The sequence below is a fragment of the Mus caroli genome, chromosome 19, assembly GCF_900094665.2.
Source record: "Mus caroli chromosome 19, CAROLI_EIJ_v1.1, whole genome shotgun sequence".
Classification (NCBI taxonomy): domain Eukaryota; kingdom Metazoa; phylum Chordata; class Mammalia; order Rodentia; family Muridae; genus Mus; species Mus caroli.
Genome location: NC_034588.1, coordinates 33,576,705 through 33,596,541, shown reverse-complemented (window position 1 = coordinate 33,596,541; position 19,837 = coordinate 33,576,705). Strand labels below are relative to the sequence as shown.

The 19,837-nt window shown below is 45.3% G+C and overlaps 1 protein-coding gene across 13 annotated transcripts in view; it reads left to right on the top strand.

The window, feature by feature from the left end:
* Window positions 1-14,142, top strand: part of Cpeb3 (cytoplasmic polyadenylation element binding protein 3) — a 187,271-nt gene extending 173,129 nt beyond the window's left edge. For all 13 annotated transcript variants that reach the window (XM_029472536.1, XM_029472535.1, XM_021152378.2 and 10 more), the window contains one exon: window positions 10,326-14,142. In XM_029472536.1, the coding sequence (XP_029328396.1) occupies window positions 10,326-10,553 (228 nt within the window). In that variant the 3' untranslated portion in view covers window positions 10,554-14,142. The remainder of the gene's footprint in view (window positions 1-10,325) is intronic.
* Window positions 14,143-19,837: the final 5,695 nt, after the last annotated feature.

Here is a 19,837-nt window from a genome sequence, read left to right as displayed (position 1 = left end):
CCTTTCCTTTCCTTTCCTTTCCTTTCCTTTCCTTTCCTTTCCTTTCCTTTCCTTTCCTTTCCTTTCCTTTCCCCTTTCCTTTCCTTTCCTTTCCCCTTTCCTTTCCTTTCCTTTCCTTTCCTTTCCTTTCCTTCTTTGTTTCACCTGCCGTAGCCTTTCCAGGTACAGATTATTTGGGCAAGGCAAGAACATTCTGGGCATGTCTATGATGACAGGACATTGAAGGTGTAGTTGATAGCCTTTGGTTTATGATGTATTTGTGATGTTAGTGATTTAACCTGGGGCCTCTTTAATACCAGGTGTGAGTTTCACCATGGAGCTGTGTCCCCGCCTGAAAACTTAACCTCTTTTCTTTGGTTACTTGAGATTATCTGGTGCTTTTTTTTCCTAAGGCATCTAAACTGGCTCCATATTATTTTTATTTACTTTGTTCCTCGGTGATTTCACACCTGTATGTAATGTGAGCTGTCCTACATGGGTGCTGGGCATAGAATTTGTCCTCTAGAAGCCCAGTGCACATAGCTAACCACTGAACTATCTCTAGTGCACATAGCTAGTCACTGAGCCGTCTCTAGCCCACGTGTATGTATTCTGGTTGCTTTACCCGTTGTTACCCTCTCATTCCCTCTCATCCCAACAAGACCCTCTGTCTGTGTTCTCCTTGAGACCCGGAGGATCCCATATGTCCCAAGCCAGCTTCAAACTTGGTTGGAGCCAAGGCTGATCTTGAACTTCTGATCCTCTTGCCTCCATCTTCTTGGTGTTGGGATGACAGGTATGTGCCAGGGACTGAAGCCAGAACTCTCTACATGCTATTCACATACTCTACCAACTGAGCTACAGCCACAATCCCATTGACGAATGTTTTCTTTACTATTTTAGCTTAGTATTGAGGGCTAGAGACACTGAATGTCAATTAACCAAATTGGGGCTTTTTAAAAATAGTTTGGTTTAAAGAACATTGTAACAGCTACGCACATACTGCTTGCTTCCACATTCTTTAAAACAACTCCCTTTTCATTTCATGAGGTGCTATTGTGCCTTTCTTCTGCAAGCACCTTAAGTAGTTCATGTCTTTAATCTTCTTTACTGGAAGCATACGGAGCCTGACTTTGCTGAGAGCTAAGAGGCACTGTATTTTTAGCTCCTTGAACATTAAGATGACCTAGTTGCCATACTAAGTGCAGTGTTGATATTACAATTTATTCCTGGCCTGGAATATATAAAATGACTCAATAGCAAAAGGTCTGAGGGTTTAGAGGACTTGTTTCAGGTGCTTTCTGCTGGGACTTGAGGTCTGTGATCCTGTAACCCAGCCTGCTAGGACTTGTCCCTTCTGATCTGGTTTAAAAACTTCCTGACTATAGCTGTAGCTGTGTCTATGTGGGTCCTCTGGGGAGGAATCAGCACCCCCAAACCAAGGAACAAATGCAACGTGGGCTTCTTCTGAAACACAGAGGCTCTCACAGCCGCTGATTAGAAAGTCTTTTTAAAGGGAACTGATTTGTGTGGTCCAGTGAGATTTTGGAATGGCATGGGACCTTTCTGTCAAGGCTCTCTTTGCTAGTTGTGAACTTTGGCTTCTCCTCTCTTGTCTCTCCAGGTCTCAAGGCTTGCAGTCATTTTTAGTGTGAATACCCTGTTTTAGCAGGATGAATATGTTGTTCTTGCTATAAATGGTAGTGCAGGCCTTTTAATTCCAGCTACTCAGGAGGCTGAGGAAGACGACTCACAGCTTTGAGAGCAGCACAGTAAGAGGCAGCATCAAAACAATCTCTCTCTTTCCAGCTCACACTTGAGTATAGACGTGGCTTATGGGATGACCAGCCAGCAAAAGACCATCGGCATTTTCCTAGCTGTTTACTTTAGCACAGTACTCAGGGTCTCCAAACTCACAGGTAGGTGGCGTCAGCCAGCTGGCAGTCTCTTGGCGGGTGCTTACTCTTACATGGAAGAGCTGTATAAGCACCCACGAGGGTAAAGGAAACAGGCCTGAGTTAGCTCAGCCAGCGTGCTCTGTGCCTAGACACTGTGGCAGTCATCTAGCTCGCAGACTTCAACCAAATGTCTTGGTTTTTGTCCTCCACGTGGTACAGTCTTAGCTGATTTATGTTCACATCTGAATCCCATTCCCAAGCAGCATGGAGAAGCAAGACAGGAGTAGCCCAGATGCTGTCGGGGACGCTGCTAGCTGGGTTTTCTTCTGTCTTTCATGAAAACACAACTACCACTATGCCTGATGACCTGAGTTTCATCCTTGGGACCCACATGGTGGAAGGACAGTCAGCTGTCACAGATTGTTCTCTGACCTCTGTGAGCATGCCATGGCACAGTACACAAGTGAATTTTTCAAATGCATTATTTCTAAAGCGATGATCTTAAAGCCAGAGACCTCACAGAGCTCCACGCCCAATAAAACACAGAGGTCCATGTTGTGTAATCAGGCATATTGAACTGTGGAGATGACATCAGGATCATTTTCAACCTTTCATCTCCTAGTACCTGAGATTGTAAAAATGGTAAGAATTATTATCCTTTATAAAGCAAAAGAAAATAAAATCCAATCCATTCCCCATACAGATTTTTTCAGCTTATCTCAGGGCATCTCTAAAATTAATAACTGTGAATTTGCTATATCTGGAAGGTTGTGGGTGATTTTTGTTGCTAGCAAAAATCTATTTGCACATCACTCCTTTCATTTCCTAGGCATCTGCCATCTGCTTTTTAAGCGGTGAGATTTCAGCTCACAGACAGTTGAAACTTAGCATTATATTTAGCTATTCCTGGCCAGCCTGCTAGTGGGAAACCTGCATTAGCGCTGGGTGGCTATGGTAACTAGCAGGGCACCTGCATTAGCTCTGGGTGGCTATGGTAACTAGCAGGGCACCTGCATTAGCGCTGGGTGGATATGGTAACTAGCAGGGCACCTGCATTAGCTCTGGGTGGATATGGTAACTAGCAGGGCACCTGCATTAGCGCTGGGTGGATATGGTAACTAGCAGGGCACCTGCATTAGCGCTGGGTGGNCTGGGTGGATATGGTAACTAGCAGGGCACCTGCATTAGCGCTGGGTGGATATGGTAACTAGCAGGGCACCTGCATTAGCGCTGGGTGGCTATGGTAACTAGCAGGGCACCTGCATTAGCGCTGGGTGGCTATGGTAACTAGTGGGAGTATTAATGGGCTGTGTGGGTTTTAAGTCTGGATAGAGTCTCTGTTTCGAGCCAAGTTTTGAGTGCATTATGTTAAAGGTACTCCCATTAAATGTTTCTTCTTAGAAGACATGTTGTGCCGGGCAGTGGTGGCACACGCCTTTAATCCCAGCACTCGGGAGGCAGAGGTAGGCGGATTTCTGAGTCTGAGGCCAGCCTGGTCTACAAAGTGAGTTCCAGGACAGCCGGGGCTACACAGAGAAGAAACCCTGTCTCGAAAAAAACCAAAAAAAATAATAATAATAATAAGAAGAAGAAGACGACGACGACGACGACGACGACATGTTGTTCAAGATGATAGGAAATGACCTACTAAGAGATCTAGGGGCCTTTCATGGCCTGATCATGGAATACCCTAATCACATTCAAGCCAGTGTGGAAACAGGGACCATTATACCTAATCCTTAACTTTCGAACAACACTTTCCAATTATATTAAACTTGAGGTGTCAACACTGCTCTCTTCTAACCCTCACATAGTGGACTTAAAGAATCTGATGTGTTCCTACTTGTCACACCTCCCTACCCCTCTCCAACCCCCACCAGTGTCTACCTTGGAAATTCCATGTGTGGCTCCGATGGAGATGACTTGACCTGCCCCGTTCTAAAGTCATGCCAACATGATTATGACCAGAGACGAGCCTCACATCCATTTCTGGTTGGTTCATGCCTCCATTTGGCCTCTTTACCCTGGCTTGTCCACCTGCACTTCATCTGCAATCTTTGCTTTTAATTGGCTTCCAGCCACCTGGACGCATCCCTTACATGCCCCAGGATGGCTAGATATCTGATTGGCTTATCTGAGTGATAGCTCTCATCAAGGGTATACAGTTGTGGTCGCCCTTAATACAGCTTTTAGAACATAAGCCACACTGCAGCTGACCCTAGCCAGGGCTTCACCTCATTACTAAAACCTTCCCTCACAGGGAGAGAGGAATCCGCACCTGCTCATGGTCTCCCTAGTGACTTATCTCTGCCTCTAGGAGTTCCTGCATTTTGTCTACTTAATTTGGGAGGTCAGTATCTTGATCACTAGAGACAAAGCAAGCATTGAGATCATTTTTGTGATGTCTGACATTCTTTTGGTCTGTAGAATTCATAATTAGCTTCCTGCAGTCTCTTCCTATTCAAGGCTCTGTCTCAGCTCTCCTTACCTGTCGGAGAGCATTACTGCACCACCGGTACTTTGTGTCCTTGGGCCTGGTCAGCCCATATGGTAGTGGATCTAACTATTTCTGTATGTCATGCTCATGTCCTATGCCCTTGAGTCTCCTAGAAATAGAAGGTCAACTTGACTGTGTGGTTGGCTCTACCTAGGACTTGGGAATTTGGGCTTTTGTGGTAGTACGGACCTGTAGTTCAGTTCCTACCATGCTGATGTCATCAGTGTCATGGCTGAATTGATACCCTAAAACTAAGTGATTTAGGTGGCCGACAGAGAGACCAGCTTTTTTTCTATTTTATCTCTTTATCAAGAAAAGTAGTGGGACAGGAAAAAAAAAAAAAAAGGAAAAGAAAAGTAGAGGAGCTGACAAGATGGCTCAGCGGGTAAGAGCACTGACTGTTCTTCCGAAGGTCCTGAGTTCAATTCCCAGCAACCACATGGTGACTCACAACCACCCATAATGAGACCTGATGCCCACTTCCACTGCGTCTGAAGACAGCTTCAGTGTACTTATGTGTAATAATGAATAAATCTTTAAATAGAAAAGAAAAGAAAAAGTAGAGTTAATTTGGATAGTCACCCAAAATACTAGACAATAGTCAGATGGTGTTGGGATATGCCAGAAACTACAGAGAATTGGGGAATTAATGCCTTTAGGAAACTTTTATGTTATTGATTCAATTTAGTATATTTGTTTGTTTGCTTGTTTGTTTGTTTTGAGATAGGGTTTCTCTGTATAGTCCTGGCTGTCCTGGAGCTCACTCTGTAGACCAGGCTGGCCTCCAACTCAGAGATCCACCTGCTTCTGCCTCCCAAGTGCTGGGACTAAAGGCATACACTGCCACCTCCACCACTGCCTGATTCAATTTACTGTTTTTTTGGGGGGTGTACATGTTCTCGTGTGTGTGTGTGTGTGTGTGTGTGTGTGTGTGTGTGTGTGTTGTGTAGGCCTGAAGTTGATGTGTTGGGGGTGTCAGTTACTCTCCACCTTATTTTTTTGAAACAGAGTGTCTCATTAACCCTTTACCTCACTAATTGGTTAGGCTAATAGGCAGCAGGCCCTAAAGATCTTCCGTGTGGAGATGACTACTGCCTGGCTTTATGTGGGTGCTGGATCTACACTCAGGCTGTCATGCTGTGCGACGTTCATCTTAATCACTGAGCCACCGTCTAGCCACAAAAACTCTTTTAGGGAGGAGCTGTGTCTTACTCTCCACTGTATAGCAATGCTGGCTGGTAATCAGCAATCTGCCAGTGAGCCTATGAACATACGCCACATGGATGAATCCACATGTGACCATGCCTGGCACATCGCAATGTTTAAGTCAAGACCTCTTCAGTCAAGATCAAGGGGAAAGCCTGTCCTCTGGAAAAGTAGCTGAGGGAGAGCTACTGCAGCTGATAATAAGGCCTGTCTGTGCCCAGCCCGAAGGTCTTCACAAAGATCCAAAGAGCTGACTAGATCTTGCAAAACCCTCACAAAGACTACTGCTGCTGAGCTCATCTGGAAGCCAGTCGAGTAGCCAGAAAAGCCATTCTGGTCACATCACGTTGTCTTTTCAGCTATGCTGCGTGTCCTACTTTTCTGTATCAAAGAAAACTGTCCAAACACTGAAAAGGCAACTTACAGGATAGAACAGACATTGTCCAGGCTGAATCCAGAATATATAAAGAACTCTCCAACTCAACGACAGAAAGACAACAGATTTGAATAGACCTTTCTCCATAGAGGACAGGTACATACATGACCACGCTTGGGGTTGGGGTACTGGTGCATACCTGCCCTTCACTGTCCCAAGAACACTGAGGAAAATGGATCGCACACTTACCCTAAAATAAATAAATAATGAGCGTGTCTTAGGGTTTTACTGCTGTAAACAGACACCATGACCAAAGCAAGTCTTATAAAGGGCAATATTTATTTGGGGGCTGGCTTACAGGTTCAGAGGTTCAGTATCATCAAGGCAGGATCATGGCAGCATCCAGGCAAGCATGATACAGGAGGAGCTGAGAGTTCTACATCTTCATCTGAAGGCTGCTAGCTTCATATTGGCTTCCAGGCAGCTAGGACTAGGGTAGTAAAGCCCACACCCATGATGACACATCAACTCCAACATGGCCACACCTCCAAATAGTGCCACTCCCTGGGCTATGCATATACAAACCATCAACGAACAGATGAAAAAAGTTAAATATCCTTGGTTATTAAATAAATACCAATCATAGCCATGGTGAGTCCACAGTCCACATCTTCCCCACCAGGATGGTTATAGCCCAGAAATGGAGCCTGAATTATTGTCACATGTGTAGAAATTGGCACCCTGCTATTTTGTGAGTTGGAGTGCAAAATACTTTATAGTGCTGTGGAAAAGAACTTGAGAGTTCCTCAGAAACTAAAACATTGAATATCTGGAGATGGCTCAGCAGTTCAGAGCCCTTGTCTCACAGTCATGAGGACCAGTTTGCATCCCAGCACTTACACACAAATGCCTGTAATTCCAGCTCCAAGGAAGGCAGAGACAGGAGAATTGCTGAGACTTGCTAGCTTCCAGCTTTACCAAGAGACGTGTCCACACATACATGCACACACATAGACATCTATAAATAACACACATAAGTTTTTTTTTTTTAAGTTAAAATCAGATGCTGTCTGCCTAAGTTCTTCCCTAAGTATCTACCCTAAAACACTGGAAACAGCTGCTCTCACAGATGTGTGTGCCCTCACAGATGTGGATACAGATATGCATGCCCTTACAGATGTGTATGCTCTCACAGATGTGTGTGCCCTCACAGATGTGCATGCCCTCACAGATGTGGATACAGATATGCATGCCCTCACAGATGTGCGTGCTCTCACAGATGTGCGTGCCCTCACAGATGTGCATGCCTTCACAGATGTGTGTACAGATGTGTGTGCTCTCACAGATGTGTGTGCCTTCACAGATGTCCGTGCCCTCACAGATGTGTGTGCTCTCACAGATGTGCATGCATGCACTCTCCAAGCAGACCAATAACAGCAGTTTACAAACAACCTAATGTCCCCAACAGATGAGCAAACAGAATGTTAGAGTTAAAACATGCAGTGGAATACCTCATAGTCATAGGAGATGAGTGTTCTCCACACTGCAGTGGGGATGACATGTACTCAGGTGGAGTCTGGAGCTCTGTGCATACAGAAAAGCTCAAAACATGATAAAGCTAGATGAAACAGATCTCACATATGGGACCCATTTCTGTAGACTTTCCAGAATAGATAAAGATGTAGAAAATATGTACAGGATTTCATAATACAGTTGAGCTGTCAGAAATACTTTGTAACCTTAGGTAATGTCTTCACATGGTGTCAAGGTATTGGGCAACACTGAATTGCACACTTTAAGATTGTTGATTTCAGACATGGTGGCTCACACCTTTAATCCCAGCATTCCGAGGCTGTGAGCTTGAGGCCATACTGGTCTACATAGCAAGTTCTAGACCAGCCAGCACTATATAGTGAGACCCTGACTCAAAACAACAAACCAGCGCTGCTGTCTTAGTTACTATTCTATTCTTGTGAGGAGACACCATGACTAAGGCAGCTCTTATTAAAAAAAAAAAAAAATCAAAGCATTTAAGTGGGGGCTTGCTTAGTTTAGAGGGCCAGTCCATGATCCTCATGGCAGCAAGTAGACAGGCATAGCCCTGGAGCAGTAGCTGAGACCTTTACATCCTGGTCTGTAAGCAGCAGGCAGAGGGAGACACTGGGCCTGTCTGGGCTTTTAAAACCTCAAAACCCATTGCAGTGACACACCTCCTCTAGCAAGGATTCACTTCCTCCCAAGGACACCCCCAATCCTCCCAAAGCAGCTCATTGGCCAGGGACTGAGCACAAAATATGAGCTCATGGAAGCCTTTCTCATTCAAAGCTCCACAAAATCAAGGAAAAAATGGTTGACTTGGGGAGATGTCACATTAAGTAAAGTGTCTGATGTGCACGTGTGGGGATCTTAGTTTGGATCTCTGCAGGAATATAATCCTGTACTCCTAGCACTGGGTGGAGGAGAGAGGACAGGAGGTTCCCTGGGCTTGCTGACTGCTTGTAGGGCTCAGGTTCAGGGAGAGACCTGTGTCAAAGGAATAAAGCGGGGAACAGAACACCTCACCTTCTCCTCGAGCTTCCCTGCATACTCTTGGGCAATGCATCTGAACACACAATAGTGTATATAGCACATACGGCGCACATGCACAGTGTTGATTTTATGCAAGAGAGAGAAAAGAAAATAGTGGTTGTGTGTCAGTGGCTGCAATGCTTCAGAGTACTGACAGCAGGCACGAGGCGGCTTTTCAGTTGGACAGAGGCAGGGAAGACCAGTGTGGGAGGTGGCTGAGCTCTGGTGACCTTGAGTTTGAAGCCCGACTTGGCGATGTAAGGGAGCAGTTAAGAGTCTGCTAGGGAAGTCCCTAGAGAGGGAGCCTGTGACTACAGACTGGCTCCCACTGAGGCCACTGAAGACAGGAAGCGACTGTTTCCCTGAGGTAGCTGGGCTCAGCATCGTGGGCAGTACAGAACCTTTTGACCAAGGAGGAGGCCTTTGTGAGGGACTACTGAGATGGCACATATATGTGAGAGAACTAGACCAGAGAAAACAGAGATCATGGTGGCAGATGTGGACAGGGACACTAAGTACATACAAGCACAGAGTGTGATGGCCTGGCCTCAGGAAGCCCTAGGAACTGCAGCTGTGCCTCCTGTGTGGGGAGCCCCGGGCAATCCACTTCACGGCCTCCTTGTAAGGACTCTGGGAAGTAGGAAAAGTCTTGTTCTCCCGGTGTGCAGATGAGAGGAACAGGTTTCTGGCTGTGAGCCCAGGCAGGCATGTGTGACTCCTAACACAGAGATGACGAGAAGGGATTTTTTTTAGTCTCCTCACTCAATCCTCTGCTGGGGGTGGGATGGGCAGCAGTAAAGATATTTCCCCTTGGGTGACCAAAGGTGTGAGTCTTCTCATGACAGCCCTCCAAGTCTGCCTTGCTAGCCAGACCTGGACACAGGAGCTCACAGCGAGCAGTGAGCCTACAGAGAGGAGCACTGTGGTAACCCCCAGCCTCTGTGCTAGCCCCCCACCTCTCCACCCTGCCTGCTTCCCCTCTTCCACACCCTTGGTGAGCTCCCTGGCTCCTGCCCTCACAGAGGCTTCTGGGGTCAGACAGTTGAGCCATCTTGCAAGACTGAACTGGAGTACCCAGGTCACTCTTCCCCTGGGGCTGGCTCCAGCACGGGTGCAGGAGGGACTTGATCAGAGTCCGTGCTTATTCCCGCTGATGTTCAAGACACAGAAGTTCACAAGTCAGTCAGTCTTCTAGGCTCTAGAAAGAGGTACAGGGAAGCAGGTGTTTTCTTCTTTGGTTTTGAAAGGCTTTCATGTCCTGTAGCTTGGCTTCGTTTGGTCCATTAAATGTTCCCTAAAGAGCTGCGATAAGCTTCTGTTGTAGTTTCCTGTGATGGAGAGAGTAAGACGATAGAGCACATCCAAGTGAGTAAGAAGCCTGCTTCTGCAGTGACGCCTCAGCATGGCCCCTTGTCCCCTTGTCCCCAGGACCCCTGCAGTCCGGGGGGTCCAGGATAGCATCAGGACTGTTTGAAAAGCCTTGCCATCACAACAGAAGCCCAAAGCCTCCCTTCAGCCTGCCACCTCCCCATCAGGCTTGCTTCTAGCGGATGTCACTTACATGGATGTCTTTTCAAGCTGGTGGCCTTTGAAGCATTTTCTCTCTGGAGTGTTCTTTGTCCTGCACAAGGTCAGATGTAGCCTCGTGGTCCCCTGTATGGGTGCACAGCTGTGGGTGTGGGCTGTGTGCTTTACAAGTGAGATAGCCAGGCGAGCCCACGCAGCTTCAGATGAGCAGACTCAAGGCTGTGACTAAGGAAGCCCCGCTGACCCGTTTCCTGTCTCTCCTCTTTGGGTCCAGGTGGAAGTGAAGCCGTACGTGCTGGATGATCAGATGTGTGACGAGTGTCAGGGCACACGCTGCGGGGGAAAGTTTGCCCCATTCTTCTGTGCCAACGTCACCTGTCTGCAGTACTACTGTGAATACTGCTGGGCCAGCATCCACTCCCGAGCCGGCCGTGAGTTCCACAAACCGCTGGTGAAGGAGGGAGGCGACCGCCCCCGGCACGTCCCGTTCCGCTGGAGCTGAGCCCCAGGCCGCCACAGCTACAAGTACTGGAGTAGATCACAAGGAGGAAGAGAGGGCACTGCCTCAGGGCTCACGGTGTTCTGGAAATCTGTGCATTCGTTCTCGATTTTTAAAGAAGAAATGGGTCTTTTTATTATTATTATTATTATCATTTACAGTCATATTACTGAACTCAGCGTCCAGTATAATGCAGAATCGCAGAGTGTGTATTGGTACCCATTTGCACCTTTGACTCACACCTTGTCTGCTTGGTACCTTGATTTCTTACACCTGATCTGTCTGTCACCTCCACAGTTCCGTAGACTGCCATTCTCATCCGCAGCCGTCAGGTTGACGTCTGTGACTCTGTGTTTGATGTTGTGTTGTCGTTGCTCTGATCGGTCTTGACTGGAGCACGCTTATTTTCAGAGACTTAGAGTCACCCCTAGGACAAGACTTACCAAAGGCCACACATGTACGTAGAGGCCGATGTAGCAAACACTTTACAATCAGCACTCAATGGGGTCACGTAGAGTAAGGGTAGCCCTTAATGAAAATAAGCCTGTAGTTGCTCTGTACTTTGACGTGTATGGATACCTCACAGGCTGGGCCTTTCATTTTCCTTCATGTTTGATTTTTGTTTTGCTGAGGATTTGGGTTAGATCTTTTAGTGTTATGTAAATTTATGCTGCAATAGCTTTTGCTGCTATTAAAATGGTATTGTTGATACCATAATACTCTATTCAGGATAAGGTATCAATTAAAAACAAAAACAAGAACCCAACAACACACTTTTGTGGTTTAGGGATAGAGCCAGCTGCCGGAGGGAGATCATATGAGACCAGAGAGAGCCATCAGAGGCCGCCGTTCCTGACTGCATGTTTACTTAATGCGGTTGCTGCATGCAATAAATTTTATATCCAATGTCTAGTATAAAACCTTCCCACAGTGCACAAATTAAGAATCTATATAAGCTATAAAATACTCATTTTTTAAAAAGAATTTCTTTTTCATTCAAAGACTTGGTAATCTGTGGGAAGAAGGCATGCCTCAGTGGGTGGACTGCCCGTGGACAGCGAGAGCCTGTAGCAGGACGACCATTATTACAACCAATAGACAACCTAGTGTAGGATGCTCTTCCAGCAACCCTGTGGGGGGTGGGGTGGGGGAAGATGAAGTACTGCGGTGCTCTGTTACATATTGTGCAATTTATTTTATATAGTAAAGTGATTATGTCTAACTGTGATCAAACGTAACTGTTTGAAGCCTCTGTGTCAGCCGTGAATGAGCCTGACCATTCACAACTGGTGTATTAACACACGAGCTCTGAGTTAGGACCTCTCCTGGTGCTCGCACCACTTCACCCAGCTTCAGACCTTGTCCAGACAGCCAAAGAGCTCATCTTAGCTTACAAACACTAAGAACACACACAGTGTCTAGAATAAGTCGGCAGACTGACACGGAGGCACATAGCTAAGGAGGCCACGTAAGGGTGATGCTAAAGAAATGTCTGCACCAAGCGAGCCGGCCTGGGCAGAGGGGCCTTCTGTGAGACAGTCACTGCTTAGTTCCCTGGATGCATCCTGTGTAGCTTGACTAGAGTGAAGCCCTGCTCGTGCTAGCGCGGACCTTTTAGTGTTCACTCCTGGGCTGCAGAGAGTAACGGAGACATGTGGTGATTGCAAGACTCTGTAACGCTTGCTTTTAAACCCTTCTTCCTTTGTTTTGCATTCTGGGGACAATCTGACTGGATGTGGCACTGCAGAGTAGACAGAAGTCAATGTGTCTTTTGTGCTGTGATGTCCTTGTTCTGTCTTGAAGTTAGTGTTGTGTGGTTTTGTTATAGTTTGTTCTTTCTTTCTCTTTTTCTCTCCAGTGTTTAATTGTGAATACTGGCTCTCCAGCTACAGTTTGTTTTCAAAAAAAAAAAAAAATGGAGAAACAAAATAGTTTTTTACTGAATTAAAAGATGCCTATTAGACCCCTCCCCGTTTCGGGTTTCCCCTGGGCCCTTTGGTAACACTGCTTTCCTGCAGCCCGGATGTGCTTTGCTTTGCTTTGGTTCCCTTTTCTATGTTTGTGTTTTACTTTGTTTTCATCTGTATGGGAAATTTTGTTACGCACTACTACTTTTTATATTCTAGAACGTTTTCAAAAGTTGGCTGATGATTTTCGCTTGTTTGTTTCTAAGGAAAAAGGCATGCTTTCTGACTGACATGATCTTTTGCAATACCTCAATTTTGAAATATAGGAAAGAAAATGATATTTTCTAAGTAAGTTTATTCAGAAAATATATATTAATTTAATTCTGCAAGAAAATGATTTAACAGATGGGTAACTTTATTTTTTTCATGCTTATTTGTGTTTTTTGAAAATGAAGAAGTTAGAGCTTTATAACTAGAATATTAAAGATCATATCTAACCTACAGAAATCTACCTAATTATGTGAAACATGCAGATGTTTGGAAGAAGCACCCCTCTTTCATGTACTAAAATAACCCTGAGCTCGAGAGGAGCCAGAAGACTGCGCAGCGTAAGCTAACGCAGCGCGAAGGCCACAGTGTCGCAGAGACCAGGTTGTCAGAGAGACTCCACTTGGTGCTGAGGGCTGTGGCTTAGGAAACTGCTTTCCCTTAATTTGTATATTTATAATCAAGTGTTGATCGTGTGACTGGCCAGGACTGTGAAAGAGCTCTTCTGTTTGTATTTTTTTAAAGAGAACTTTTTTAGTTTATTAAATTATAACATGTTCCCTTTTGTTTTGTAAATAAATGTGCCCCCCCCCCAGTTCTTAATGTTATATTAAAAGAGAGGGTCCTTCAAAAAAATTATTTTTAAAAAAAAAAACACAGAGGTGTTCTGCCCTGCAACTTGACTGGGAAGCCCCTGGGTAACACAGGTCCTGCTGTGGCCTTTCCTTGATGGGACACTTGAACTAGTGGATTTTTTGAAGGCTGTAACTAACCTCGACTCTTTGTTGTTATGTGCAATACTGTTTGTACTGTTTGTATAAAAAATAGAAAAAAAAAAGACAAGAAAAAAGGCCTAAACCTTTATTGCAGACTTATTTTCATTGCAGACTTTAGACATTGTGACTCACAGAACTCATTTTCTACTGTCAGATATGTACCTTTTCCTCATGCTGGTATTTTTTCAATAGTAACGTAGCCTTTGTACTGAGACAAATTTTCATTGTTATTTTTAGAAAGATTTTTTGCTAAGAAAAAAAATTAAACATATTTACATATTTTTCATTTTATTTCGTATTTTCTTTAAGGAGTGCTTTCTCAATCATTACTAGAGTTGTTTCTGGGAGGGACTTTCATATCTGGTCAACGTCATAATATTATTTTGTATTTTTACTTGGAATAAATTAATTTTATGATGCTAATTCTTTAAAGGTTTATTTTTTTCATTTCAGTTATTTTTGAAGCTAAAAACCTTTGTAATATTGTTACTAAAGTGTCTAGTTTTTTGAAATGCAAAGCTTTATGTATTAACTTGCCGATGTGGTTTACAATATGACAAGGGTGGAAACGGTTGGTTCTGTAACGTGACTGGGACTGTAACGGACAATTGGATAATAAAACGACAGAATGAGCAGAACGTGCGAGATCTCGACAAGCCTTTTCCTTTATTACAGTGTTCAGTGTAAGACTAGGGATGTCACAGTACAGGTCTCTAAGGATGTCACAGTGGGTTTATACAACACCAGATGCAGTCAAGCAGCCAAATCTGTGGCCAGATAACAAAGTCACCCCTCCTGAAATAGCATTGGGTGTGAAGCCTAGCTCGGCCAGCAGTGTCCAGTGCTTTCCCTAAAATATGCTGCGTGTGTGTGTGTGTGTGTGTGTGTGTGTGTGTGTGTGTGTGTGTGTATGAGAGAGAGAGAGAGAATGAGAATTCACCACCAACTGCTGTCAGTGTATGTATGAGCTGGTGCCTTCCCCCCCCAGATCTTTCACTCGCATGCACAGTGGTGACATGTGTGAGAAGACCCCACCTTGTATGCGGCAGGACTTGAATGCCTCACCTGACGTGTCCCCAGGCAGGGCTGGCAGCAGGCCTGGGGAAGCATAGGGTCACCACTGTCTATGCGTTAGCTGCATCTTTCTCACTCCCCATCTGTTCTCTGTAATGGTGCCCCTTGTTTGCCTTTCCTTGGGGTGACATTGGGCCACTCTGTGCATGATCTGTCTGCCTTCCTGCTGCTGCTTCCCCAGTTCCCTACCCCCACCCCACCCCCGACCCACCAGCTGCCCTCCCCCTCCACCCCCCTGGAGTGCACTGTGGAAGGCAGCTGTTGCCAAGGCACTGCAGTTACTGCAGAGACATCTGAGTGCAGAGCTGGTGTTGTGTAAACAGGCCATCCAGGGACTTGCTCTACATAGATGGTGCATTTCTGCTAGTTGTTGGTGGCCTCTTCTAGTTCTGTTGAAGTGGAGAGGTCAATCAATAACAGATAAGCGTGTGTCCAGAGGTGGCTCTTGGGTTCGCTCTATGTATTCAGTTTTGTAAATAATATATAGATTAGATCAAGTTGTGATGTAAAATTTTAACTCAAATTGGGTCCTATTGGTTGGAATTTTACATTAACTACAAATAAATGATTAGGAACAGGAGAAATTGGGGAAATTATTGTTTAGTGGTATAGATTATGCGTAGGTCTCTGCCTATATCTTGTGTTTTATCGCTTGTTAGTGAGGCATGGGCTAATGCAGTGTACTGCATTTATGCAATTAGCAAATAACTGCTAGTTTTCATTTTATCTATTATATTAGCAACAAAGTGGCATTTAACTGGGTAAAGCTCCTACCTAGATATTTTGAGTATTGTGACATCTCAGCTTGCAAGGTTTGAATGAAAGGGTAGTCACAGATTAGTGATAACAAAACAAAAGTGTCTTTTTGTTAAAACTGGCTTATGTGTATGGACAATCCTCTCTCGCTGGTTTGTATGCTGTGTCTGCTAACATTTCTCTTTTCTTTTCTAATATCCAAACTTGTCAAACTCAGCTGCCATAGTTTCCATCCCACCAGAGTATTTTATAATTGATACCGTTGACTTTATACCCCAGAGTGGGTCAGGAAGTGGATCCAGGGATGTTATGTTGACTTTGTAAGATTACAGTAGTTCATTGGGACTCAGAGAGTTTGGGTGCTCACGGGAATGCCTGCTCCTGGACATTAGTGCTGTTGGGGTATAAAGTACTAGGTGTTTGTATTTTCGCCGTGGCAATGATGGACATGATTTTAGATGTTCACAGCTCAGATCTCTGTATTTGATTTCCAACTAACGACTAATTTTAAATGTACTGTATCTTTTCCTACCTGTTCTCTTGGATTGTTTTTTGCTGGTAACCCTTCCTCGGCTTCTGCCCTGGGGCTTGGACTAACACTGCTTGTACGGATTCGCTACTGTGACTGAACGTGGAGCGCTCGCAGCTACCGCTTAACTGCTTAAACTTTGTAGTTTGGACTTTTTTTTTTCTGTAATAACAACTTATTAAATCTAGTTGTACGAAGCACTGACACGTGTCATCTTTTGCTAAGGACTATCTCCGTCTGTTTACTTTCCATCAGGAAATCCTAACTTGCACCATACAAAACAAAAACCCCAGGTCTTCAAACAGTTCACATATTCCACCAGATTTCACTCTCTCAGAGCCCACACTTTCAAATGCACAAGGAAATTTGAAACAGAAAGGTACTTGTAGGTTCAGGTGATACGCATGGGGGGGAGGGGGTGTGTGCTGTTGATGGCTTTCTAGGCCTCAGGCAAGGTAAATTTGAGCCCTGCCCCTGAGCTATTCACACACACACACACCCCACCCGATGCCACCCGACTGCCAGTCCATTGCCTTTTGAGGCCTAATTCCTTATCATCATCTTATGCTTTCACAAGGATACCAACGTCTCCTAAGTTATTTCAGAAAATGGGGCTTTGGAAAAACTGGCGTGGATTCTGGTCTTGCTGCACGCTTTCTCTGGGAAAAGGATGCGGAACCCAGGGCGGTTCAGTTCGGTACTAAGGCCTGGGGTCGAGCATGCGGGACTGTAGTGCTCCGGGCTCTCCACCCCATATCACGCATGGTCCATTACGCAGTTCGGGATGGGGAGGGTAAGGGAGGGAAGGAAACCGGAAGGGCGTCTCGGGAGGCGGGGCCTCTGTGTCTGGTTGCCGCCCCCACGTGGCTCCGCCCACTCCTCAGCCCAAGTCGCCCTCCACGTGTCCCAGACGGTTCCCGTGTCCCAGCCCTGCAGGTAAGAGCGCTAGCCTTACCTTGTGTGGCTACAGCCACGGCCACTTAAGTTCTCCACGAGTGGCCGTGGCTGTGGGCCGCTTTCAGCCGTGGAGCCCGTAGCACCGCTCCAAGGTGGGCCCCCTTTGAAGTCTACTTTACGAACAGCCACACGTTAAGGAACAAACTGAGTCCTCTCTTCAGGGTGCCCATTTGCCTTGGACACCTGCACTAGTCCCTTCAGAAAAAGGATCTGATGTGCTGCCCTGCCACTTGAAGCGGGAGGAAGTATGCGAAGGTGTCTTTGAGACAGAAACTTCTGGGTTTGGTCATTTAGCTCTGATGGGCTGGTGGGCGGCAGGCAGCTGGTCAGCACTGGCCCCGACTGTTGGAGCCGGTGGAGGAGGGCGGAGGGGATGCTTTCCAGAAGCATCCATCACCAGTGAGCACCCCGCTTTTTTTTTTTTTTTTTTTTTTTTTTTTTTTTTGAAGAGCCTTGTGTAGGTCTTGCGTACTCCTTTGCCTTTTGTGTGCATTAATTCTTTTTAGGACAGGGTCTTAACCCTGGCAGATCTGGTACGAGCCATGTAGCCCAGACTAGCTTAGAGCATGCAACAACTCCGGCTCCAACCTCCAAACTATTGGAATGATTGATATGTCCCCCCCCTCCCCAATCTGAAACCCAAGCTGCTCCTGACAATCAGGTGTGTGGTAACCTGCGGTGGCCACAGCTGGGAGCTTCAATTCAGTTCTGCCACATACTGCCTGCCTAGAGATAGCATCCGCTTCCACAGGTTGAGAGCCCAGTCAGCCCTCAAGGCTACCTCCATCTTCCCCAGTTTTAGATACCAGTTGCTAGTCTCAGCTTCTGACTGAGCAGCTTTAAGCTTGGGTTCACACAACCCACTTTCCGGGTTTATAAAGGGTTTACTGGTTAATAAATTGCAAAGGAAGTTGTGTTGGCTAATCTTGTTAATCTGCCATACCTGAGAAGAGGGAACCTCAACTAAAGCATAGACTCCATCAGACTAGCCAGTGTGTGTCTGTTGGGCATTTTTTTGGTTGTTACTTGTAGAAGCAGGGCCCAGCCCACTGTGGGCAGTAACATCCCTACACAGGTGGGCCTGGGCTGTAAAACTAGCTGCCGGTGAGCCTAGGAGCTTAGGAGCAAGCTAGTAAGGTAGGTAGGTAAGTAGGTGTGTGTGTGTGTGTGTGTGTGTGTGTGTGTGTGTGTGTGTGTGTGTAAAACTAGCTGAATGTGACCCTGCAGTTTCTCCTCAAGCCCCTGCCTTAGCTTCCCTTGAGATGTCACAAATGTCATGTCTAAGAAACCATGTTCAACCTTTTATTTTTTTATACTTTGGAGTCAGGGTCTCATGTAGCCCAGGCTAACTCAGTAGGTAGCCTAGGATGACCTTGAAATTCCCTTGCTTCTTCTGCCTGCTGAGTGTTGTGAGCACAAGCGTTTGCCACCATGCTGGGAATGAAAGCCAGGGCTTCCTGCCTGCTTTTGCCAACTGAGCCACATCCCAAGCCCCGTGCTTCCTTCTAAGTTTTATTATTTTAGTTTAGAATATATATTCATGAACAAGCTAGAATGTGCACGGCGTCATACACGCACACATGTATCTGTAGATATTTTTAAGGCATATAGACCCAAGTTTTGGAGACTGTCCCTTCTCCATTGAAGAAAACCCAAGCAATAAGCAGAGTGAATTTGCAGGCAGCCACGGGATCATCCCATGGGTCTTTTTTATGCCAGTTCTTTGCTCCTGGTTGCTGAGATCTGGCAGTGAGTTTTCTGACCTGGGCATGCAGCAATCTAGCTTTTCTTCTTGCTTTTTGTTATTTTGGTGTCTGCTTGCCTGTCCAAGCTTCTTTTAGGCCCCTCTGCAACATTCTTCCTCTAGGGTATGAAAAGTCTTTCAAGTCTCCCTCTGCCTTCTTAGCTTTACAATCAGCTCTTTAAAAAAAAGTCTTACTGGGATTTTGAATGTAATTGCTTTGAATCTATACATATTTGGAATTCTAACGATATTTTTTTCTGAACACTCCGGTGTCTAGCACTGGAGATTAAACTCAGTATCTTGAGCATACTTTGAGCTATATGCCCAGCCCCAGTTATGTATCTAATCCATGAACATGGTATAGCTCCATTTCTCAAGGTCATTTTTTTGTTGTCCGAGAAGGCTCAGCGTATATTTTCTCATACTTTGTAAGAAGTGCACCTGTCTTATGGATTTTGGTAGTTACATTTGAAATATTAAAAAATGAAATTCTTATTGCCAGCATTCAGAAATACTTTGAATATTGACATCTCCCATTAAACTCCTAAAGCTGCCTAGCTTAATACTTTTGTAGACTCTGGGGATCTACATAGACTACGACTTTGTTTACCAGTATAAGGTCTTTTGTTGTTTTCTGAGGAAGGATCTCCTGGGGCCTAAGATGGCCTCAAGCTCTCTGCAAAGCCAAAATTCTCCTGCCTCTACTTCCTACGCACCGGGATTACACGTATTTGTGGACATTCCTTTTTTTTTTTTAAGTTTACACGTGTTTTTTTTTGTGAACATGTGTGTCCGTGCACCATACATGTGGTTGATGTTTAAGTGGACCAGGAGAGGGTGCTGAATCCCCAGGGGCTGAGGTTAGAGATGGTTGTGAGCTACCTTATGGGTGGTAGGATATGAACTTGAGTCTTCTAGAAGAACCACCTCTAGCCCCCCATTTTTGTCCTTTCGATTATTTTACAATGATGCCTAAAAAACTGAAATATATTGAATTGGCAAAGAAGTGGACATGGATAATTTCAGTTTCTTGAAATATGTGAGGGATTGCATTCCTCTTCAGCATATGGTTTCCGACACACCCATCTAAGGACTGTATTCTAGAGTTGTTGGGCGTATTGCTCTGCCAAATACAACACAATAAATATCCATATGATCTACATGCAACTCCAGTTTTTCTTCTGGTCCATTGCTTCTGAGAGATGTGAAACCTGTTGCCCCTTTGTTTTTGTGTTTCTGTCCGGGTTTGATGTGACTTTTTTTTTTTTTTTTTTTTT